The 25,812-nt window shown below is 41.9% G+C and overlaps 2 protein-coding genes across 7 annotated transcripts in view; both read right to left on the bottom strand.

Annotated features, from left to right (window-relative positions):
• Positions 1 to 16,237, bottom strand: part of C3H3orf52 (chromosome 3 C3orf52 homolog) — a 44,901-nt gene extending 28,664 nt beyond the window's left edge. For 3 of the 4 annotated variants that reach the window (XR_010155703.1, XR_010155704.1, XM_001154447.8), the window contains exons 1-2: positions 16,015 to 16,237; positions 9,057 to 9,186 (exon numbers count right to left, since the gene is read on the bottom strand). Coding sequence is in view for 2 of the 4 variants with exons in the window: in XM_001154447.8 (XP_001154447.2) it covers positions 9,057 to 9,186; positions 16,015 to 16,152 (268 nt within the window). In the remaining 2 variants the exon portion in view is untranslated. The remainder of the gene's footprint in view (positions 1 to 9,056; positions 9,187 to 16,014) is intronic. The other variant, XM_063806981.1, reaches the window with a different exon arrangement.
• A 5,034-nt stretch (positions 16,238 to 21,271) lies between these two features.
• Positions 21,272 to 25,812, bottom strand: part of TMPRSS7 (transmembrane serine protease 7) — a 43,172-nt gene continuing 38,631 nt past the window's right edge. For all 3 annotated transcript variants that reach the window (XM_054680888.1, XM_054680887.2, XM_063806980.1), the window contains exons 15-17: positions 25,396 to 25,664; positions 23,662 to 23,798; positions 21,272 to 21,626 (exon numbers count right to left, since the gene is read on the bottom strand). In XM_054680888.1, the coding sequence (XP_054536863.1) occupies positions 21,456 to 21,626; positions 23,662 to 23,798; positions 25,396 to 25,664 (577 nt within the window). In that variant the 3' untranslated portion in view covers positions 21,272 to 21,455. The remainder of the gene's footprint in view (positions 21,627 to 23,661; positions 23,799 to 25,395; positions 25,665 to 25,812) is intronic.

Raw genomic sequence — 25,812 nt, 5'->3', positions numbered from 1 at the left:
ATACGAACTTCCTTATTAGACTAAACCTGCAGCTTAGCTAGGTACACAGGTGTCAAGGCAGGTACTGGGAGACGGTGGGGGTGGCTAAACTACACTCAGAGCCCCAGGGTGTGCAGGAATTGTTTAGGTCAATGAATTAGCATGTATTAGGGTCAAGGTATATTTATAGACTCAGATTCCGAAATCATTTACATTTTATAAATGGGAAAACAGACCCAGAGGGTTGACGAGTTTGCCTAAAACAATGAGTGATGAAGGACAGGAAGTGGGAGCAAGTAACTGCATTGACTCACCTCCCAATTCTGTGCTGGCAAAGACCACCATGAAGAAGTGACATCATCGACTCAAACAACAGAGGTGACTAGAAAATGAGCATGCGAGTCCATGTCTTGAAGTCTCCCCAGGAAGACAGAGGATGAGCATGAAGTCATCACTCTAGACTATGTCTCACAGGACAGGTATGTTGACATGCTCCGCTTGCAGAAGGGAAGCTAAACTATACTCAGAGCCCCAGGGTGTGCAGGAATTACATTCCTGGGACAATTAGTTATGTATTGCTGCTTGTGTTTAATGACTGCCATCTAATTGATTTTTAAGTAGTTGGAACTAAAGGAAAATCACACAAAGTGAGGAGCCAGGCGCCAGAAGCTAGCACTACTGTGCTAATTATGCTTCCCTGGCTCCACGCCAGCCTCACCAGCTGGTCCCACACAGGAGACTACCTCTCTGGCCCTGAGAAAGGCGTAGGTGGGAGGAACCAGGTGCTTATATTGCCATAGACTTTAAGACCATAGTGGAATAAATTCAGTGTTTGAGATGGAAGGACAGGTAAAAAGGAGGAAGATTCCTGGTATTCCTGTTACTTATTCTGTGACGACATCTGGAAATACGAGGCATTAGGAGCAAGGAATGTGCAGAAAAGAGTTAATATAGCAGGCCTGAGATTGCTAGCATAAGAAAGGCCTCCTCGAAATTGGTCCTGGCTGGTGTCTGAGAACCTGGATTTTCCCCTGATGAGAGGGGCTCACTGTGCCTCAACTGTTTGTACAATGTGGCTAACATCTCCTTTCCTTCTGGGAGTCTGGATTTTTAGTGCATAGTAGGCAGAGGCTACGTACATGACCGAGCCTCAGTGAAAACCCCGGGTACTGAATCTCCAATAAGCTTCCCTAGTAGATGAGATCTCACATGTGTTGTCACAGCCTATCGCTGGAGGAATTAAACAAGTCTGGTGCAACTCCACTGAGAGAGGACACTTGAAAGCTTGCTCCTGGTTTTCTCTGGATTTTGCTGTAATTAATCATTCGATGTAATGTATCCTTTTGCTGTAATAGATCATAGTGATCAGTAGGACTGCATGCTGAGTCCTGTGTATCCTCCTAGCAAATTGTTGAATCTAGGAGTAATCTTGGGGACCCCCAAACATAGGGAATTATCCCTGCGTCCTTACTTGTTATAAGTCATGACATTATGTTGTATGATTTTAAAAAAAAGTTACGCCTTCATAGCAAAAAATTTTGCAAAGTGCAGGAAATTGTAACAAAGCAAAGAAAAAAATACGAATAATCTTGCAATCAAGAGGGTTTTTTCCTCCTATACTTGATATTATATATTTAAGGTCCTAACAAATAGGTAATTTATATCCTGCTTTTTGTTGTTTGCTGCCATTATTGCTTACTTATCCTGATTGTTCTGTTGTAAACATATCAAAAGCCATTTCCCATGTGCTTAAAATTCCTTGCAAAGATTATTTCAATGGCTTCATAATGTTCATAATAGGCTCACCTATTTTCTTAAATATGACATTTATCATTTTTAGCTTTCTACTTCTATAAATAATATTTCAATGGGTATCTTTGAGCTCTATACCCACCATGTAGATTTCCATAATAGATATCAATGCCTCAGAAAACAATAGGGGATGCCAAGAGGATAGATACAAGGTTCAAATAACTGCTAAACTCAAGGACACTGAGAAGAGATGCCAAGTGTGAAAACAGGCCTCCCATAATAGCTCTGACACATATTTAATGTGTATCATTCAAATCATGAATCTGTACCAAGACCTATCTAAATAGTTGTGTGTGTCAAAATAATAACAATAGTAACAACGACAGGCTTACTCAGTCAGGAGAGTTTTTATGTCACTAATGAGATAATCTGGGCTATACTTACTCGTGTAGAAAAAACATATTTTTAAAAATCACAAAAACATGTGTTGTATGTTGAAGGAACATGAAAACAGTTCTTTGGCTAGAATATAAGAAATTAAGCTAGAGAGAGAGCCCTTAAACGCCAGATACCTTCAAGGGGTAATGGAGTGTTGTTAAACATCGCCCACGAAGAAAGTAGAGGCTGGTGTTTAATGGAGGTTAATCGGGTGGTCATGGATAGGATAAATGAAACGAGGAGAGATGAGGCAGAGAGGCCAACAGGCACAAGTTTGGAACAGACTGATGTGACTGACAGCAGAAGGAACAAAAAGAAAAAATTAATGAGAAAGCCCAGGATAGTAGAAACAGAGCTGGCTTTAAAGGCAGCCAGACTCAGTCTGAACTCCTGCTGGCTATTTGTTAGCCAGGTGACCTTGAGCAAGTCACTTAAATCTCTGAAGCTACTTCTCCAACAGAAATATCAACACCTACAATGTAGGTGATAGTAAAGATGAAAACCAACATGCACAAAGTATCCTGCATGGTGCCTTGTAGTAAGTGGGAAAGTTGCTATCAAGACACTACCAAGGAATAACTGGTAAGATCTGGCCATTATCTAGATATGAGAAAGAAGAAATCAAAAAGGTTTCCAAGATATCAAGCCCAGGAACAGGAAGAATAATAGCTACTGTATTAAGTATGATGCACAAACATTCTGCTATGCACCTTATGAATATATTGTCCTCACATAATCCTCACATTAACCCAATGAGTTAAATATTGTTGTTTCCATTTTTAAATGAAGACATTGAGGCTTAGAGAAAATGCATAATTTGTTCAGGTCAATGAATTAGCATGTATTAGGGTCAAGGTATATTTATAGACTCAGATTCCGAAATCCTTTACATTTTGTAAATGGGAAAACAGGCCCAGAGGGTTGACAAGTTTGCCTAAAGTTACACAATTGGATAGTAGCAGAACTAAAATAAACTTGATCTTATATAAAGGGTGAGTGAACGGGGAAAAGATGAACAAATTGGGATGAAGGATATGTTATGGTCTGAATGTTTGTGTCTCCCCGAAAAATGCATATGTTGAAATCTAACCACCAATGTGAGCGTGTATTAGTCCATTCTTACACTGCTATAAAGAACTACCTGAGACTGGGTAATTTATGAAGAAGAGGTTTAATTGTCTTACAGTTCTGCGGGCTTAACAGGAAGCAAGGATGGGAGACCTCAGGAAACTTACAATTATAGCAGAAGGCTCAGGGGAAACAAGCATGTCTTACCATGGGGGAGCAGGACAGAGAGAGAAAGAGCAAACAACAAAGAGCCACACACTTTTAAACCATCAGATCTCATGAGAATTCACACACTATCATGAGAATAGCAAAGGGGAAATCTACCCCCATGATCCAATCACCTCCCACCAGGCCCCTCTTACCATTCAACATGAGATTTGGGCAGGGACACAAATCCAAACAATATCAGATGGTCTTAGAGGGTGGGGCTTTTGGGAGGTGATTAGATCATGAGGGGAAAGCACTTATGAGTGGTATTAGTGCCCTTATAAAAGAGGCCCAGAAAGCTGCCTTTCCCCTTATACCATAGAAGATATAGCTAGAAGGCATGATCTATGAAATAAAAAGCGTGCCCTCACCAGACAGCAAATGTGTGCTGACACTTTGATCTTGGAGTTCCCAGCCTCCAGAACTGTGAGCAATAAATTTCTGCTATGTATAAGCTACCTAGTTTATGATATTCTGTTATAGTAGCCCAAGCAAACTAAAATAGCATACAAACAAATGGTAGTTTCACATGTATAATAATTGAGATGATGACAGTTATTTTTAGATAAATATCTCTAGCCAAGAGTACTTCCAAAACTCAGGAAAATTGTACAGATGTAGATCTAGGAGTCACCTTCTTGGAGGCATGGCTGCTGTCCTGGGAGTGAATGAGCTCTCCAAGAAAAAGAATGAAGAATGTGAAAAGTCACGAAGCTGAAGAGAAGCCTCATGAACCCACAATGCAGAGGCCAAGAGCAAAAATAGCAAAATCAACCTAAAGTCCAGGAGTTCTATAGACTCAGAAGAGTATAATGAAGTTGGCAGAGCTAAAAGCTGACAATAAGGCAGGGGACAGAGAAATGTTGGCTTCCATGATCAGACAATTGCTAGTAATCTTGGGAAGAAAAATTGGGAACCAATAGATACAAGAGGTTTGGGAGTCTGCAGGAGGCAAGATTCAAATGCAGACCTTTCTTTCTGGAAGTGTGCCAGTGAAAGAAGGGAGAGAAAAACATATATCTAAATGAAGTAGCAAGAATCCTGATGGAAGATTGCTTTGAAGGAGAGAGGATGCTAGTGCATTTGAAGAGTTAACCCATTTATACCTGAGGTTGAACTTTTCGAATTTTTGCAATCAGACTTTGGTGATGACCTTGAGCAGTAAGATATAAATAACTTCTACATGATTAGCATTCCAATAATGGAACACTAGGCATAAATTAAGAAGAACCTGAGGATGCTTAGAGAGAGGAGGAGATATCTGAAGATCTCTGGGTCAGAGGAAGCTGAAAGATATTATATGGAGACCACAGGTAAGGGTGTCCATCTTGGTAGAGAAACATCAGCGATTTGAAGAAAAGAAACAGGTGAAAATGGAAAGAAATTTCAAGGTACTGGGTCTAGCACTGCTCTCATGTTCCTGCCCCAAAGGACCTTGGCAGCTTATAGCTTGTTAATGCTGTCTGCCTAGGATTTTCCCATGAGTCACTCTACACCAGGGAGCATTACCCTGTGAAAACTGTCAGTCTGCCAGAACCACATGACATCATAAAACGTAGCTCTTATTCACAACTGAAAGGCAAACAAATCCACTCAACACAACGTCACTTAGGAAGTCGTTGCTTATATCTCAGTACCACAGCATTCCTACTCATAAAAGGTGTATAAATTAAGAGATTAGGGTCAGGCAAGAATCTGGGGTATAATGTTGGGGGATATCACATGAGGGTCTCCAGGATGTTATCAATTTAAATCATGTTTCTAAGCATCCACCTACTTGTCACAGTTTTGTTTTTGAAATATTTAAAATATTTTGCCCCAACCAAAACTTCATTAGTAAAGTGTTATTCAGGGTCTCACCTCTCCATGACTAGGGTGAATTATTGAAGAAAGGAGAACCCTTGAGAACACTCAACTGATCCTCCAAATTATCCAGAAAGAAAATGACTTTGAGAAAAAGATGAAGGCTTTTGTTTCTGTACCTTTCAAATCAAGAAATTTATAATTCCTTATGAGGAAGGAAAGAATCCATTAATACCTTTTCCCTAAAGAGTCTCAAATAACAGAATTCCCTGGGTTCCACTCATAAAAATGGACATTAAAAAAATTTCCATGTCGATTGTGAGTCTGGTGGACAGGTAGCCTCTTTTCCCTAGCGCATACAAAGCCCCTACTCAGTGCTTTAAGCTAAGCCATGATCCTGAATTTGTCATTCTTCAATGGCATACAAGGGAAGAGTAGTGGGCAAGCCCAACCCATGTACAGGCAATGAAGGCTGCACAGTCTGTAGAGAATGAGCAGCAATAATAAAACCTACTACAAGTTGGTCTGCTTTTATTATCATCACATGCTGACAATTGTTAATTCGAGTGAAAAAATATAACTCCCCACTGGACACCCTGCCCTGGGTACCCAGCTGTCCCCTCCCCAACTTTCTGTTCTGAGATGCTTTCACTGTCCCATTTTATGTCCACCCCAACTGCACAGTTTTGAAGGCTAAAGAAATTCCGTCTTAGTTATTATTTCACTGTATCAACTTCTGATTAATCCCAGCTCTGGAAATGCCTCTAAGATTTCTATTTCATCTACTGTTGCATGTATAAGAGCACATACTTACCATAAATCTCACCCTCAGGTCTAAACAACTTTAATGTTATCTACATGCCATAAATCCTGCCCTTATGCAATTATAAAACACATCCCTTCTGAAGAACGCATACCCTTTTTCTGTGGTATTTAAGCCCTGGGCCTTTGGGGTAATGGTGCAGGAATGCACCATCTCCTCTCGCTGCTGCCCAACGCATGGCTTCTGTTCCTAAAACTCTGTTAAATGTTTCTTTCTGAGTAACTGGATTTGTCAGTTTTTCTTTAGCCTCTCAGCTTCCTCAGCCTTTCTGGGTAGTTTTGCAAAGACCTGCCTACTGAAGAACAAAAGTTAACACTTCCGCCTCCAAGCTTCAGTCTGAAGACTATAGAGCCTTGAGACAGGAGATTAAGGGGTCTAGAGAAGGGTAAGCAGGCAATGAATGGCAAATATAGTTCCTGAGGAACCTTAGTCACCCAGTAAATCCAGACAGCCACAGGCAAAGCCCTTGACTCTCCCAACAGTGTTTTTATCCCCAGACAACATTTCCCATGCAGTACTTGAAAGTTCCACAAATATCTGATTCATATTAATGGGCTTGGCAATTAGGAAGTGGCTGATTATTGAAGATCATCCCCAAAATTGCCTACGGAACTGCTCTAGGTGAGGCTGGGACTGTCACAGAAGGGAGCCCCTGCCCCACCCCTTTTAACCTACTGTATCTCCCCCACCCCCACGTCTAACATGACTCTCCCCACAGGATCAAATACCTAAGAGCTGAGATGCCAAGTAAAATACGAGTACTTCCTTGATTTAAAAAGTAGTTTGAAAAAATCTCTCTTACAGCATTGACATGTTTGAACACAAATTTACAGTTAAATTAAAAATAAAGTTTGCACTACAAGTGTTAAAAAAATTCTTCCCTGAATATTATCCCATAACCTTTTACATCTCCAGAAAAACTGTGGAAGGAAGTGAAATACCTTCCTCTTGCAGACTGCTCTTTGTGAGGCGAAGAGGTTAGATGACTTTTTGAGAATGGAAGACAGATCCTGGGTCTTGCGCTTTAGAATCCTGAATATTAAACCATCTAGATCTCTTGAATCATCCTTTATGATAGGCCCCAGATGCCAACAGGATCCAAATATCAACTTCTAGGATAGCACCAACTAGCTATGTCAGGACAAGATTGTGCTACTCAACCTCATTTTCAACATCCTTGTGTTGGAATTGATATGAATAGGAAGTATGGCAATGCTCACACCAAAACTATTGTCCTCAGCATGACGGAGGAGGTGCAGCACACTTCATTAGCTTTTTCCTACCTTAACACCAGCTTATATCCTCAAACAGTCATCCAACACACCTGAACAATGCCCTAAGTAAATAAGTAGATATGGTGCCTGGCCAGGAAACTTATGTGCTGGAGGTTGGCTGATGTCATCAAAGTTTTCCTATTCCTTCAGGAATTACAAAACTCTAAGACAGGAAATTAAGGGGTTGGGAGAAGGGGAAACAAGCGGTAAATGGAAAATGTAGTTTCTGAGGAAAATTCCTGAGAACTCCCTCTGGAGAGACTGGGGAGTTACCCCTTCTTCTTCTCATTCTATGACTGGGTTTGTAACTGGGAGCTGGACTCAACCCATGCCGCATGAAGGCTGGATCATGCTCAGGAGTATCCCAGCCTCAGACGAGCCACTCTCTACCATCACCCCCACATATAAATAAAAACAATTTTCTTCTTTCCCATTTTGAATTGAAATGATTGTCCACTGGAGGATGTAAAAACTTTAACGAATACTAATAATCATTAAAAAATTGGTAACTACCTAAAGAACTTTAAATGATGTGGAAGATTATATCATGCAAATCATAAAAATAATAATGTTTACAAATAATTTTTAATGACTTGGCAAAATGATCTAAACATAATATCAAAATCCGAAAGGTAGTCCACAAGACTATAAAGAAATCTAATCTCAAATTATTTTAGAAATGCAACTAAACAAAAGACTAGAAGAAAATATGACCAAATATTAATATTACGGATGGGTTTTATGGGTAACTGAACATGTATCATTTTTCAATCAAAATAAGCAACAACATGAAATAATATATGAAATAGACATAGTCATATATAGTTAGCATTCTATACATTTTTTGTTTTATACACACATACAACACTAATAAAATAAACAGTCATTTCTAAAACAAGTTAAAATTGGGCCAAGCATGGTGGCTCATGCCTCTAATCCCAGCAATTTGGGAGGCCAAGGCAGGCAGATCACTTGAGGTCAGGAGTTCAAGACCAACCCGGACAACATGGCGAAACCCCGTCTCTACTAAAAATACAAAAATTAGCTGGGCATGGTGGCACATGCCTATAATTCCAGCTATTTCGGAGGCTGAGGCATGAGAATTCCTTGAACTTGGGAGGCAGAGGTTGCAGCGAGCCAAAGTCGTGCCACTGCACTCTAGCCTGGGTGACAGAGTGAGACTTTCTCTCAAAAAATAAATAAATAAATACAATAAGTTAAAATAATGACAGCTTATGGACACATGGTTCTTCAAAGTTTTTTAAAACTCTTTCAAATACATTATTTATTATTTTATCATCATAGTAATATATCAGACACACCAGATGAAGTATAATTATTTTTAGCAAACAAATGAAAAGAAAAAGAATTCAAATCAACAGGTATCAGGATATAAATAAAATATAAATCAGTGTTTAAGTAAGTTGAAACATTAAGAAACCTCTTCAAGATCCAATGAGCAGAGTTTAAAGTAAAACACTGGTTTCTATATTTCTTCTGGAGCTTATAAAACAACAAAATACAACAACAACAGAAAACAAAAACACAAGAATCAGGCATATCTCCCACCCATACAATATATTCCAAGCCGGTCTTAAATTCACATTATAAATAATGAAATGGCTATGAGTACATCTTCCATTTCAGTGTAAGTCACAAGCCTTAAGTAAGTTCTTAAAATGTGTTATTTATTCACATCTAAATCCTCTTACCTGCAGCAAGACATAAGCCTATGATGATCACTATAATGAGACCTAGGAAAATGGAGGTGATGATCATCCACAGTTTGCACCTTCCAACCACATTCTTATTACAGGAGCTCCAGGGGCTTTCCTTGTTAGCCTAGAAAGGCAGAGGGAGATTGTGAGGCAGTCATTGTGTTGCAACAGACAGTTCTGAATACCTAGGATGTGCCAGAGACACAGAAATGAAGGCAGCAAGACCCTGACCTTAGGGCAACACTCTACTGAATCAAGTTTTCAAAAAGATAGATCAGAGGCAGAACAGAACCTCATCAAGAAGTTAGCAAGAAAATCCTCTGGGGGCTCTGAAGTGGGGAGGATAGGCAGGATTTTGAAAGATGGATTTTTGAAGGCATTCCAAACCCAGGAAAGAGCATCCACAGTGTGGATTCGTAATGGAACCGGCCAGCAGACTAGCCTGCCGACTGGAATGTGGGTTTCAGAGGCAAATAATGAAAGTTAAGATTAGAGAGAGTGAAAGGCTGGGAGCACACTCAGAGGGTGTTGATGGCTGTCCCAGAATAGATTGGACTTAATTGGGTGTGCACTGGAAACTTGAAGGTTTTGAAACACCAGAGCCGAGTTGAAAATTAAGGGAAAATCATGTGTAGTTTAGAGTGGAAACACCAAGAAAAAGCTACAAGGCTACTGCTGTGGCCTAGGTTCTATGTAAAAAAGGGTTGGGAAGGGAAATGAAAGGACAGCTGCAAGAGACAACAGGAAATAAGCTGCAAAGCTGGAGTGAGAAGGCTGGAGTGAGGCAGAGGAGGGGTCAATGAAAACAAGTATAACTGGTTTATTGAGCACCAGCGTCATTTCACTTAACCCTAACAGCCCTTCAGGGTGTGCACTGGTCCATTTCAAAGAGGCAATTCAGAGAGATGAGCCAGAACCAATCCCTGCTGTGTGTCTCCACAAAGCTCTCCAACTTTCCCTTTTGTCCACATCACTGTACAGAGCTCCGGTTTATGAGGGTGTCACAGAGGGGCCCCCACCTTACCCTATATGGTCCCATGACTCCTCCTACTTCCCACTCCACCATTAGATAATTCTTTCATGGAGACCATGGGAAACAACAGAATACAATGGGGAAAAAATGTGTCTGTATCTAACACACTTGGATTCCAAACCAAGGTATACCACTTAAAGGCAAGGTGGCTTTAAGCAAGCTACTGAAACTCATAGGCCCCAAAGTCCTCAGCTTTAAAATATATAAATAGTAAATTAGCTCACAGGACTGTTGCAAAAACTAGAGATAATGGACACAAAGCATCTGCTAAACAATTATTGGGAGTTCGGCCAAAGGGTGCAACTGCACCTCAGTCATTCCTCAGCGTTCGCCATCCCACAAAGCAGCAGCCGGCACTCGAGGAGACTCGCTCCTGACCGACACCTGGCCACCTGGCCTGCTTTCTCTCCCATTCTTTTTTTTTTTTTTTTTTTTCTTGAGATGGAGTCTTGCTCTGTCGCCCAGGCTGCAGTGCAGTGGCACGATCTCCGCTCACTGCAAGCTCCGCCTCCCGGGTTCACGCCATTCTCCTGCCTCAGCCTCCTGAGTAGCTGGGACTACAGGCACCCGCCACCACGCCCGGCTAATTTTTTGTATATTTAGTAGAGACGGGGTTTCACCGTGTTAGCCAGGATGGTCTCGATCTCCTGACCTCGTGATCCTCCCGCCTCGACCTCCCAAAGTGCTGGGATTACAGGCATGAGCCACCGCGACTGGCCTTCTCTGCCATTCTTATTTTGGTGCTGGCCATCAGAAAACGAAGCGGTCAGTCCACACTTGGACTGTATTTCCAACCTTCTCAATTAGAGGTGCCCAACCTGGCTGCACATCAGAATCACTGGGTAAGGATTTTAACTGACACATACCTAGGCCCCACCTGCACCTAGTGGACCAGATTGTAAGGGAGGTGGGAGCAGGCCATGGCAGACCTCTGGTCTGAGGCCTCCCACCTTTCGGGAGTTAGGTCAAATCTCCCCTTTGGTGGAAGCCTCCCTCCCCACCTGCCCTTAGTGAGATCTTCCAATACCTGAGCTGTCCACATAGCCCATCTGCTGTTGCCACTGACTGCCCTGTCCGGTTTCAGGTTCAAAAACAAACAGAGCCTGGCCTTATCTTCCTGCGTAAACTGAAACCACATAGAGGAGGGGTGCTCTTAAACTGCCCTGTTCTTATATTCCACACCTGTGCCTTCTACAAGTAATATACATTTAACGATTGTGGGCTGTTTAGTTGTAGAGGCCTCCCAGAAATTTTAAGAATGGACTTTGAGAAAATCTAGATGAGGGGACAAATGTTGGATTTCCCAAGTGCACTTTACACTGACTCTGAGGCCTAGCCTGTCACAGGTGCGAGGGGAGCACTTAAAGGCCCTAGGGATATCTTGACAGAAGAAATCCCTCTTGAGTTAAGTGCATTTCTGGAATCCAGGGATAGGGTCACCTCTCATCCCCACTCAAAACCTGCAGAACTGCTTCAAAGCCAGGGGAAGCCACACGGGAAAAAGACATCCCAGTACAAAGAATCTTCAGTTTCTCAGGGGACAGAAACATCTCCCCATTTACAGAGCTCCTGAGGCCAAAGCCCTGGTGCTATTTTCAGCCCTCATAAAAGGCAGCTGGGACCCATAAAGATTAGCACAAAAGGAAATATCTAGTTTCAAATGAGCCATAGAATGAGTGTCAATGCACCTCCTTGGCCTCTCATGCCTTTATTTATGCTGTCCCTTAGAGATCACAAATTAGGACTCTGGTGGGTTGAAAAAAACCACTGATTACTCTATGACTTCCTGGAGGAACTCAGCTTAAAATTTTACAGCCGTCATCTATAGGAAATGCCTCTTCCTGTAGCCTAGTGCCCTCACTGACCTGTCCTCAGCTCTAAGAGGAAGACCGCTGAGCGCTATCCGTTACATGATTAATATTCACAGACTTTATGTCATTATAAAATGGTCTGTCACAACAAAAAATAAAAATAAAAAAATAGCCAGACATGACGGTTTACACCTGTGGTCCCAGATACTGAGGAGTCTGAGGTGGGAGGATCGCTTGAGCCCAAGAGGTCAAGGCTGCAGTGAGCTATAAGCGTACTACTGCACTCCAGCCTGGGTGGCAGGAGTGAGACTCTCTCAAATGAAAAAAAAAAAAAAAAAAAAAAAAAAAAAGCACACGAAACTGTCAGACACTCCCAGCCAAACAATAGACTGTACAGTGCTTCTCAGCTGTCTGCCCATTAGAATCAGCTGAGGAATTAGTATCTTTTAGAGGTAACCCCCGGAGATTCCAATGTGCCCTGAGGGTGAAGAGCCTGTGACACAGTAGGTGTGTGCTACCTGTGCCATCTGAGTCTTGCCTCAAAACTGGATCATGAAGACACACTGCCTTCTTCACTGGCTTCATCTCTCTTGCCCAAATTCTAGATCGTGAGGAGAGGCCACACATAGATTCTTCTGCAAGGTGCCTTCCGGAGATATTTGCAACTGCATCTTACATTCTATTATTGTTTTACATGGCTTAATAATTTACATTTGCAATCTGCATCTTATATTCTGTGATCATATTATATGGCTCAAGAATTTTCAGGGCTTTCCTATGAACATTCCCCGGATATTTACATCCGTCTTTAGATAAAGGTCTAAATACATGACACAGGATCCTGCAACAGTGGCAGGATACCTATCTCTTACATCTAAAAAGCCTTTCTTCTTTTTGACTCAATCAGAAGCAGATATTATATAGATCAGGGAAAATTTTCTTACAGGTAGGAAACTCTTCATAATACTCATTGTGGGATTTAATCCACTTGTTTGATCCAAGCACAAAAGAGCCAGTTGATTCTTGTCCTAAACTGAACAACACGTGGCAATGGAGCTAATTTTTAGCTAGCTCATTGAAATAAATCTTTTTTTTTTTTTTTTTTTTTGAGACGAAGTTTCACTCTTGTTGCCCAGGCTGGAGTGCAGTGGCATGATCTGGGCTCACCACGACCTCCGCCTCCCAGGTTCAAGCGAGTCTCCTGCCTCAGCCTTCCTGAGTAGCTAGGATTACAGGCATGCGCCACCACACCCGGCTAATTTTGTATTTTTTTTAGTAGAGACGGGGTTTCTCCATGTTGGTCAGGCTGGTCTCGAACTCCCAACCTCAGATGATCCGCCCGCCTTGGCCTCCCAAAGTGCTGGGATTACAGGCGTGAGCCACTGCGCCCGGCCTGAAATAAATCTTACCTGCCTCAAAACTATCAATTTACTGGTTTGTTATTATTCAAATGATGTTGCCATCTCTTAAAATGCCTCTGGGATTTCTATTTGAAAACTGAGCCCCTGTAATAAGCCATAAAAGAAAACCAGCCTCACTCTATTACCCATAATTTATTTTTCACTTTTGACCCAGCCATATTGCCATGTTTACAGTGACAGCAGGCAAAGTGGAGATCAGTGGCTTCTATTCCTTTGCCTCAAGTGCCAAGCACACATCAAGAAAGGCAAAGAAGTTCTTTCTACTGCTTTTGTTCACTCTCCCACCACAGCTCTTCCAAGGAAGAAGAGAGATGTCTTCTTCCCAATCATTCCAGAACTGTTCCCGATTCCTCACCCATCCACCTGCAACTCCATCATTCCAGATGTGATACTCAACTCCTAGCTCACCTAAATTGCCTAATTATAAATTACCTAACTTATAGAAATTAGTAATAATAACTTAGGCAACTATAAACAAATGAGTATAAATTATATATGACATATTTAAATTAAATGCTGATAGGTAATAGATAGATAGATAGATAGATAGATAGATAGATAGATAGATAGAATAAATCAACAGAAACAGCATAGGTTTGAGATCTAAAAAACATACGTTCAAGCTTCAGAGGCACCACTGAGTGAACTTGAGGATTTTGGTAACTCCTCTGAGCCTCCCTCAATTTCTTCACTCAGCATCTTCAATCTGACAAACCAGAATACTGACGCCTTCCTCTTAAGTTAGTTGTGATAATTAAATGCATTTATGCATCAAAAGTATTTGTCACAAGACAGTTACTAAACAGGGTTAATGAAAATACATGGACTTCAGCTACATTTCAAAATTAGAAATCTTAATATACAGTTCAAAGAGACCAACACACAAAATTCTTAAGTGTCTGAATCTTTTTAATGAGCCTATATTTATTGACTTTTCTAACTGAAATACACTTCACTTTTTTTTATAGGACAAAAGAGAATGATTAACACATTAGATGAGATTAGTTCAAGGCATTCCTTGAACACACTCCAAGTACTCCTGTAGCCCTTCACCTTCACTCCATCCTGTTACTGAGGACAGCTCTCCTATTGGGTGACCTACAAAGCTAACTTACAAAGAAGTCTAGGGTATCTGTATATACCTTACTAACAAGGACGTCATGAGAACATTAAAGAACCATTGCTACAGGGTAGGTGCTAAACAATTACAGAATACTGATAACCCTGCATGGATTGGGCTTGTTCTACCCATCACCTGTTTTCAACAAGGCATTCCCAGGCCTCACAGAAGGCCGAGTAGGCACACATTACCACTACGGGACAACCTTGCCCCTGGGACACACTTTTTAGTGGCAAAACTGTCACCAGATTTCTGGATTCAGCCCCAAGCTAGGGAGTCTTTAGGGTGTCCGGGTCCATCTAATCTGAGGCAAGTATTTCCAACTCCCATTCCTGGACACCGCCCTGGAGGACTCATACAGCCAGTTCACAGTTGTGGCCACTTGCACTGGTGACCAGACTATCTTTGTTCAACCTTCATTCTTCTGTGGCATTCATATTTTATTCAGAAATAAGTTTCCAAATTACTCTCCAGAGTACCTATAAAAGCAGACTTTGCAATAGTTCCAGGAATCAATGTAGAACAAAAGCAATGCTTTCAACTTTTGAATTTCCTGCTTATCCCTAAAATCAACAGCTGGGCAGCCAAAAAGTTGGGGGTGGAGGAGTGGGGCCTAGAAAGATCAGGTCGGGGCTCTATATGGGGAGTTCTGTGCACCCAGAAAACCTCAAGCCAATCTTAGGAGTTAATCAGAAGGTGGATGGCTGGGAAGTCAAAGCTCTGATGTTTTACAAGTCTTTGATGAGAGTGAATAATGTTCCCATCATTGCTAGGGATGAATCAGAAAAGAGCTTGGCCTAAAAATAGCCAGGGACTTCCTTAGGGATTGAGAGGAGGTAAAAGCAAGGTGGGCGAAGTCTCAACCTTCGAGACAAGAACTTTGAAATTATTTTCTTTCAATTGAGCAGGGCAAGTTCACCTCCCCCGCGCCGACCCCCTAACCCGCCCGCCCCATCTCTACGCCAGCCCTACCCCTTCTCCCCTTCTGACCGCTTTCTCTCCTCTGTGCTCTCCCCTATCTCTCTTCCTGCAGAATCAAATGGCCAGGCTGGGAGAAGGCAGAAAGTGCTTGGCGGATGGTAGGCATGGAAGAAGGCTGGGGGCTGCGGCGAGGTGGGTGGAGGGGAGGGAGAGAAGTGGCAAGGCAGTGAAGGTAAGAGGAGGACAGAAGAGATTCTGAGAGAAGGAGGATACTCAATTTGTCATTCTCATTCTCCCTACTGGAAAAAAGAAAAACTGAATTAAAAGTTACATAACTTTAAAAAACTACTTCTATCTCCGGAATACCTCTCTGAAGACAGGAGCGGCTACACCTCACCACTAGGATTCCTAAAGCGCCTCGGGGGTCAGAGGGGTTGGAGGACCCCAGGGGCTGGGGAGGGGACTGCTCGGGCCGAAAGGTGTCGCGGTGACTCGGCTCCATTCAGAGCACTCGAGCGCGCCCCACCCTCGCTCTGCGCCGTCGACGCCCCGCCTGACTGGAAACCCGAAACTCGCGGGTGCCAGGCCCGGGTCCTACTACTGTCCCGCCGCCGGCAAGTTAGGGCCAGCGCCAAGGGGACCTTACCTCGGCCGGGGGGGCCTCCTCGTCCAAAGAAGGGAAGACCTTGTCGGCACCATTGAGAGGCGTGTTCTCTTCTGGCTGCCGCTCGAGCACCGAGAGCTCCAGCTCGTCTACTGGCTGTGAGGGTTGGGCCAGGTCCATGTGCCGGCAGGGAAAGTCTGAGCGGCTCCGCGGGAGGCCACAGCGCCGGCGAGTCGAGCGACCTCCCCGCCTCACACTCCACCCACTGGGCGGGGCGTCGCGGACCTCGGGCGGCGGGAGCGGACCGGGGCGGACAGGAGGGGCAACTGTGAGTGGCGGCCACTCCCTGGATCCCGCGGGGTAGAGCACCTGAGGCCGTGCCGGAGTGGGCTCCAGAGCCGAAGGCTGTTTTTCTGGTTTGTTCAGGGCGCTGCCTGCTATGCCTTTCCCCGCGCCTGCAGATGCAGACCATCTCCGTTTAGGGGCTGCCTGGGTGCCGGGCTGTGGTAAGGAAAGGGTGGGCCCGGCAGCACCGTCCAACGGAGAAAAGTTTGCGATCTAACCCTACGAACTGTTGGTTGTTGGGGTTTGCCACAGTCCTCGCGGCCTAGCAAAAGTGCATTCATTCAATCAACAAATAACCATGCCTCGTGCCAGCATGGTGCTAGGTTCTGAGTGCATGAAGGTGAATAATACACACCAACACACTTCCTCGCAAGTCCAGAGTCAGGCACAGAGACAGTATTGTGTGGTGCTGGGGACAGCGGACTCTAAAACCAGTGTACCTGGGTTATTCTCCACCCAGAGGGTTCCTCACTGTGAGACCTCGGTCTTCATCTCTCTGTGCCAACGTCCTCATCTGGAAAGTTGGTGTAATATTTGTACCCTCCTAATGTAGTTGTTACCAGGATTACAAGGGTTGTTGTAAGCAAAGCACTCAGAACAGTGATTGACACAGCAAGCACTCATAAATGTTGACCATTATTATTTATCTTTGAGAGGAGGGGCCTTACACACACACACACACAATGCACACGCACACACAATCTCCTTGACACCCTATCTGTAGTTCAGAACTTCCGGTTTAGTTAGCATGGAATTATGTTTGTTAAGCACAGCATGGGTTGGGCCAAGGGCCTCAACTCTCAAGCTTCTGTTCCGAATAGTCTTGCTCCTTACTTCTCACCCTCCACGCAACACACACACACACACACACACACACACATTAAGACCAGACCATTAACAAGAAGCATATAAATCAGCTCCACTCCAAATATGTTGACTTGAGTCCAAAAGTCTGGCATCTTCAGTACCTGATGTTGAGACACAGCCTAGATATCCTGTCTCCAGTTGTCTGATGCCTGCTACCAGATCCCCTGAACTTTGGATCCATCTGCCTGCTAAGGGGAGTCTGCAGTGACTCATCTGCTGACCTGCACTGACTTCTACTCCAACAGGTGGATCTTGCAAGAATCAGCCTGCATTCTCAGCTGGGATTTTTGAACAGGTTTTTTAACCAAGGAGCAAGGGTTAAGGGAATCAACAAGGAATGGTGACGTACCCAGGGACTAGCAATAGCGAGAAGCTGTTAACACTCCTAGGCCTAAAAGGGACTGGAGACTGATAAAGAACTAGAGCCATTGAAGGGTGTGGGAATTTGCAGGGAGGTCTTGATAGGATCTGTAGTCACGAAAACATGCAGACCTGACTGGAAGCACTGACACCTCTCAAACTTCTGATTCTCCCCACCCCTATCCTTACCCAGGGTCCAGAAAACTTTTCTCATAGTTCCCTTATTTGATTGCAGAAGTTCATCCTAAATGTGAGATTTTTTTCTCACTTCAGATGGATAGTAGCTATCTCCATGCCTGATTTCTCCATGCACAGATACCTAAAGCCTCCCTCACTCCCCCAGAGAATCAAAAAGCAACTGTTCCTGTCTCAAGCACACCCTAAACCACATCTTCTAATGCCTTTTGAGTACTGTTAAGCAAGGTTTATATACTCTGTAATTAGATTTAAATGCATTTCTATAATTCCATATGCCTAACCCTTGTTCTCATGTTACAGTGGAAGGAATATAAGTTCTGAAGGCAGACAGAACTAGGATCAAATTTAGACTCTCACTATCTGTGTGTTCTTGGGCAAGCTGTTTAATGTCTGCTTGTTTTCTTATAAAATGATTCCTACCTAGCAGAGTCAGGAAGATTAAGGTAAAGCATTTATTCCTGTGTCTGAAAAATGAAAGGATCTCAGTAAATGCTCCATTACATTCCCTGACTGTGTCTTTGTGGCTAATACCCACTCTCCCCCGACCCTTAGCACCCAGCACTAACCCTTGATTCAATATGTTTTCTTTTGATATTGGTTTTTCTTCCTGTGCTGTCCTATTTTCCTGATCACTGACACTTGCTGACACCTCCCATATTACCTGAACTAAATTCTTATTTGCAACCTGTTCCTGTTCCTGTTAACTGCAAATTTCTTAATCTCCAGACAGCTGACCTAGAATGCAGATGAGAGTCCCAACCCTACCTGAAGACTTTCTTCATCCTGCCAGTTTCACTCCACACTAAGGATTCAGAATAAGTTAGGAAGAGGTGTTTCTCCCTAGAGGTACAACCAAGTTTAAACGATTCTGATGAAAGTCAAGAATTTGTGAATGAGGAACCAAACTCTACCTAGATTTGTTTTTGTAATTCCTTCAGAATTCATTTACATAAGGGTAGCTTTTTAAATGTACTATTATTTCAAAAATAGATTTCTTTAATATAATTTAAAATTATTATTGACTCAATTGCTTTAGGTTGTTTGAAGTGTCCAATTTAAGTAACATTAAAAAATTAAAACATACTTATATTTGCTGACCAATATAAGATTTTTGATGTTGCTTTTTTGTAATAGTACTTGCTCTTCTTTTTAAATCCTTTTTAGAAGCAAATAATTTTCTAAATGGTTATCATATAAACTGAAAAACAAAGTAACATCATCAGAGTGATATCACCAATACACCAAAGGCATCTCATTCCCTTCAAATAGGTCTGTGACTCTGGAATACGCAACAGTTTGTTCCTGTGTGTTGTCAGATGGCAAGCAATACTACTCCGAATATCAGCAACTGGGTCAGCCACTCAAGCTAATCAAGTAGAAAACAATTGAGAAATGGTTGCTTGTGGTGCTTCACTGTGCTATTTTCAAGGCACTGTGAAAGAAGGCATGAGTCCCTACAAGTTCTCCCCAATAACATGGCACGTGAAATGCTTCTGTCTTAATTTATGAAGGCCATTTTGCTCTGCTAACAAAACCATTCTTGGGACTTGCCTTACTTCACACCTTTGCAAGAATGAAGTGGATATTCCCACATCATTCAGGTTCTAAATGCATCTTAACATGCAATATCCAAGCAAGTTATGTTTGTTTTTCAACCTTTTCCCTGCCCCAGCACTGCTACAGCATATCGTGTACTCACTTTAATACCAGTGAGGGACTACAGAGGTAGTGCATACATGTGCTTTCAAAAACTCCCTCTGATGAATCTGATAGATCATGCCAGCCCTCCTCCATCCCCTAACCGAGACCACAGACTTATGCAAAGGTTTTCATGTATTTTGTGAAGAGCAATTCTATGCCCTAGAAATGACCATAAAGTAAAAAGTACAACTCACCTTGTATATAGGTCACAGCCATCCAGACAAAATAATGTAGATTATAAGAACTATCAGCCTAATTCGCTCTTCTATCCAGTGGATTCAGTAGCAAAGTCCTCCCTTTTGAATTAGTGGTACACTTGGCCCTCTGAATTGCACTATCATATAGCCAGTTCACTGAAACCTTTGGGGCCCATTCATAGAGGTATTATTAAGATGCTTTATCCTTAATCTGAGGGAACAGTCTTTTAACAAATCAAAGTATATTCTATGAACTGAAAAATTTATCTGGCCTGGGAGATGACACCTTTTGCTCTCTCTCCTTTTGCTGTTACATTAAGATTTTCTAAGGTTCTGTGCATTATTCTATTAATAGACACTACCTGATGTTAGTATTTTTATTACTTCTTTGACTTTATAACAGGAAAACAAATAATATCACTCTTTTTTCTGTGGTTTTCACTCATTTGGTGGTACTATCAATTCTGGCTTCTCTTAATGAAAAGAATATTCTGAGATCAAGTATGAAACCTTCTAAATCAAGATAAAATAAATCAAGAACTAAGATACCTTGAGAGTGTGCTATAGGCTTACAACTATGTAAGGTATTATAAGAGTCTGAAAGTAAAAGAAAGTCTCATCCACTGGGGTTTTAGAAAAGAACCAAAAGCCAGATGATAATATTTCTGAAAAATTTCACTTTTGCAACAATCGTTCAAAAATTTCTTTGCCTTTTTTTTTGCTGACCAGCATTACAACAATTTCTTTGAATCTCATATACGTGCTTTCGATTCACTTACCATGATGCTTTATTCTGCCATTTAGTAATGGTTGCTGTCAGTTTTGTTGGTTGGTTGATTGGTTTCTCTGTACACAACATTACCATGTGCCATGGCTGAAGATGGTCCACTATGATATGGTTAGATAAAATTGGTTTGTAAAGCAACAATATAGGTACTTATTCTGTCGATAACTGAGTTTTGCTTCATTTGCATTTGCAAAGGAGATATTTTGTGCATTTAGTTTCTTGAAAATGCTGAAGGTCAGGTATGTTTTTTACTGGAATTTCTTATTTTAATAAGTCAAATTTGCTGTAATTTTTATAAGTATCTGAACATGAATAGGGACATAAAATAGGGATGCCTGAACATCTCCCTTATTTTTTTATTTTAGAGGCTTGGTTCATAACATTACTTTAGGTTTCTTCCATCTCTGAATCAATAGCCTTTTGTACTTAAGAATGAATATAGTTATTTCCTTGGGAAAACTTTTTATGGAACACATATTAATCTGTCTTTCAATAAGTATTAAATGTATGCAATTTGACACTTCCAGTTGAAAAAAAGTAAGGGACTAATTTTATTATTAAATGTATGCAATTTGACATTTCTAGTTAAAAAATGTAAGGGACTCATTTTATTAATAATTATTGCATCATTTTATTAATTAATTAATTAATTTATTTATTTATTTATTGAGATGGAGTCTCACTCTGTCACCCAGGCTGGAGTGCAGTGGCTGATCTCGCCTCACTGCAAGCTCCGCCTCCTGGGTTCATGCCATTCTCCTGCCTCAGCCTCCCGAGTAGCTGGGACTACAGGCACCTGCCACCATGCCCGGCTAATTTTTTTTTTTTTTTTTTTTTTTTTTTTAGTAGAGACAGGGTTTCACCATGTTAGCCAGGATGGTCTTGACCTCCTGACCTCGTGATCTGCCCGCCTCGGCCTCCCAAAGTGCTGGGATTACAGGTGTGAGCCAGCGCACCCAGCCAATTACTGCATCATTTTAAAGTATCTATTTTTAACATAAATCACAGTAAAAATACAACTGGTACAATTACAAAAGAGAAGGGACATATTTATGAATCCAGGGAACAAAGTTTGACACCCTTGTGTAAACACCAGGAAAGTTTGGTCGTCCACATCCATGTCCCCAGCTAACAATGCCAGTCAAAATCCATTTTCCATCACTTTTTCTTCGACAAGATAAAGGTCCACCCGAATCTCCCTACACACACAAAAAATGTAAGTATAAAGTAAATTGGTCCCATGATCATCAGTTTCATCTTTATTGTATCTAATGAATTGTGTTCAGGAGTCCTCTAATGACATGTTTTTGCTTGGCTAATCACTCTGTAATTTGGGAAGTGTGAAAAACTAATGTGAAACTTCTATCATTTTATAATTATTCTTCCTATAATCAAACAGCTGCATTCATTAGACGAAACATGATTCTTTAGGCTAAAAATAACATTGGAAGATTCTTACTGGAGAAAACAACTCTCACATAGCCCTAAACAAAGAATAAACCTCAGTAATACTAGTGGTGATGGTGGTGGTGGTGGTGGTGGTAATAGTAGTAGTAGCAGTAGTGGTGGTAGTAGTAAGTAGTAGTGAGGGCTAAAATTTATTTAGTGCTAGCTATGTGCTAAGAATCGTTTAAAGACATTTAATCCTCACAACAACCTTATGAGGCATGGTTATCTTGGAAGGTTGACTTCTATCTCTGGGCCATGCAACTTTAGTGATTAGCTCATAGCCCCATGGAGAAGAAGAGACCTGTTTAGTTAGCCAGGTCCAGTGAAAAAACCCTAACAACTGCTGGTCCACAGTCATCACAAACAAATCACTCTCACTTGAGAGTCCTTTCTGATATCTCAATTCCTCTAAGCAAAGGCTTAAACAATTCAAAGTATAAACATAATTTCTACAGTATTAGTCCTTTAAATTATAATATCTAGGTTTTATTTTCCTATTTTAGAGGGTAGATAATCTTGCAACTTACTCAGAGGCAACAAATTTGCCCATGTATCCGAATTATGATCTTATACCTGATTAGGAAAATTCCAACTAGTAGGGAAGCTGGGCTCTTTATTTTAATTGCCACCACATCAACTCTACTAAGTTTAACAAGTAAACACTTGTGGCTTTGTGGAACAGGGCTGTGTAACCGACTAGCTATGGGAAGCACCCAAAATAGAGTACCCTTAGCATTAGAGAGGCAAGGGTTCAAATCCCAGCTCAGACATTTACACTTACTAGCTGTATGACCTTAGGCAATTTACTTACCCTCTCTGTGCCCGGTTTCCTCTTCTATAAAATGAGGAAAAAAGAATGATTGGAATGAATTTATGTAAAGAACCTAGCACGGTGCTTGCCACAAAATAGGAGCTCAGAAGACAGAAGTCATTATTATAGGATGAGTTTTTGTGGCATCATGGCTAAGCTTGTGGAAAGATGAAAGAACAGCTCCCACTGTCCTACTCACCCTCTAAATCAGGAGTATGCAATCTTTTGGCTTCCCTGAGCCACACTGGAAGAAGAATTGTCTCAGGCCACACATAAAATGTACGAACACTAATGATAACTAATGAGCTAAAAAAAATTGCAAAAAAAAATCTCATGATGTTTTCAGAAAGTTTGTGAATTTGTGTTGGGCTGCATTCAAAGCTGTCCTGGGCTGCATGTGGCCTGTGGCTGTGGGTTGGACAAGTTTGCTCTAAATCATCTATTTACTCTTTGGCAATCATGTAGGTAACTGCATAGATTGGAATCTCAGGCTCCGAGAAATGTCACCCCAAAGGTGACTTCCAACTTTACCACTGCCAGGGGCCTACCCAGAGAACTACAAATGAGTATTCTTTGTCACCTCTCCATTCCTCTCCTCTTTCCCCCAGCATATACTTCAAAGGAATGAGTAAATAAAATCCTTCAAATTTTAGAAATTAAATGGCAGCTGCTAAGGAAATAGGAAATAAATTGGTTATAAGAAAATTATGGCAGAATGATGAATGCTGACCTCATCCTCTAAATATTGAAGGAAAATACATGGAACACGTTATAGAAAACTGCGTTCTATAGAATAAATTATTTCAACACCTCTCCAAGATCTTAGGCAATTGGATGATAAATAATATCTGAGCAGCTCAAGTGAATTCAGGGAAATACCTGCCCTGGTTATTTCCCAGTGTTATGTAGATTAAGTGAGAAAGCATTTACGGAAAGCACAACATGTTAGGCAAGGGAAAGGTACAATGACTTACTTTGCAGGCATCTCTCTTGCCTGACATTATGCCTGCACAGAGCATCCGAGAAGTGATGATCCCATAGGTGGAAACACAGAGCGTTTGATCAATGAGCTCTACCTCCGCTTGCTGCAGAACGAGGGAGCCTTTATTATCTGCAAAACACATTGGAAGTAGAAATGATGTTAGTGGTAATGGCCGCATGTATTCAGGGCTTCATTTGAAAAGTTAACACACATTATCTCCTTTTACCCTCATAGCGGCAATTCCCTTGAGGTAAATTCTACTATTATCCTCATTTTGCTGATGAAGAAATCGAGTGCTAGGAGATTAAAGGGCTTGCCCAGTGACACACCGCTAGCAAGTAACACAAGATTCAGACCCAAGGTCTGACTCAATTACTTGAACAACTGTGCCATATTCCTCACCATTTCTCTCCTGTTTTCCGTAGGATGGTAAGTCAGCAACAGTTATTACTAATATCTACTATTTAAGAGAGCTCTTTAAATGGAGCAGCATAACTGATATATGGGAGTCTCTGACGAATCATAAAAACCTAACAGTTTGCAAATAGCTGTTTCACTTCCTTTTGAACCTACCTGGCTAAGATGATTCAGAAAAATAAGTGCACACACACATACCCAGGCTTATAAAGAAAACATCTCATGATAAGTTGGTTAGGCAGATGCTTTTCTCCTGTGATATATGATAATGTAATCAAAGCACTGAGCACAGTAACCTATCAAAGTTACAAGTGTTCACAGTCAGCTGCCTTCACTCCTTGGGACCCTGAGACTTCAGTGGACCCAAGCTTGTGGTATTACTACTTCAATCACTAAATGAAAGCACTGAGAAGCTGCCTTTGAGAAGCTGCCCACACTTTAGAGTGTCAAAACGAGGCTACAGGGCAAGGTTCAGGAATTACAGATGCTGTATGTGTCCTAAACCCTTGAAAAGGATGGCAAAAGAAGGTGAGGTGATCGAAAGATCAAGGGAAAATATTAGCACTAGCGTTTGGGGATACATTCACAAAGCATTGGATTCTTCCCCTCACTATATATTCAGAATCCCACCTTGAATCCTGGACCATGAAAAACCTTGGCAGGGTAGATGTAGGGACTTCCCTACTATACAGCCTGATCTTTATGCATATTGAAAAGATGTCCTCTCCCGTCAGAGGAATTGCAAAAAGGTATCTCCTCTGGGTGGACCAAATCCGAATCCTGGAGGTATAACCTCCAGCCCTGAGTTTCTGGTCTGGAAACTAAGGGCAGTCTGAAGTTCAGCCCTTACTCTCATCCCTTGGCCAATTGCACAGGCGCAGGACATACCCACATAGTCTCCCAGACTGTTGCCTATGAGTTGACATAGTGGGATGTGCATGTGTGTCCTTCTCTCCTTTATAAATGAATCATTTCTTTGAATGAAAAGGGAGGAATTGCTCCTTCTCTAATGAATAACATAGCATAACCTTCAGAGTTTGAAAAGGGCCCATGACTATCTAGTCAATCCTGCCTTGCTCATACACAGTCCTCTCCCTCTTTATAAGGTGAGCCCTGCTTCTTTTAAAGCAGGTGGATAGCATCATTAAAAAGAAATAACAATACCCTCCTCCAATCCAACCTTCCAGAGTTGTCAGGAGGTTCAAAGGAGATCATATACACAAACCCTCTCTGTGAACCCTAAAGCACTACATAAACACCTTATCATCCTCTGCAGGGGAAGGGCATGACCATTCATTCATACACACACCTGCTTCATGTCTTCGCCCCCAGCCAGTTACCCAGCACTTCTCCCCACTGCGAACTCTCTGACCAGTGGGAGGAATGCATATTGGCTGAATGAGCTGTTTCAGGGTCTCAGGCCAGGCAACACTGAGCTGTAGCAAAGCAATATCATAATCAAAAGTCTGACTGTTATAGTACTCGTGGACCACAATTCTTCTCACTGGGGAGACAAACTTGGCATTCCCCTGAACATACATCCCGAGGTGTGCAGTCCATGGTGTGGGATCTGACAGCCTGATAGAACAGTAATGAAACATAAAGTTAGCAGCTTAAAGAACCACATACAGTTTGCAAACAAGCACTCTAAAGAGTTGAGGGCTGAAAAAGAAGGGCCTGACTTCCAGGGTGTTATTATAGTCACTGGCTCTGTCCGGGGACCATG

This window comes from Pan troglodytes, chromosome 2, assembly GCF_028858775.2.
Source record: "Pan troglodytes isolate AG18354 chromosome 2, NHGRI_mPanTro3-v2.0_pri, whole genome shotgun sequence".
NCBI lineage: Eukaryota > Metazoa > Chordata > Mammalia > Primates > Hominidae > Pan > Pan troglodytes.
The sequence above is the reverse complement of the archived record's forward strand: the minus strand, read 5'-3'. Positions and strand labels throughout refer to the sequence as shown.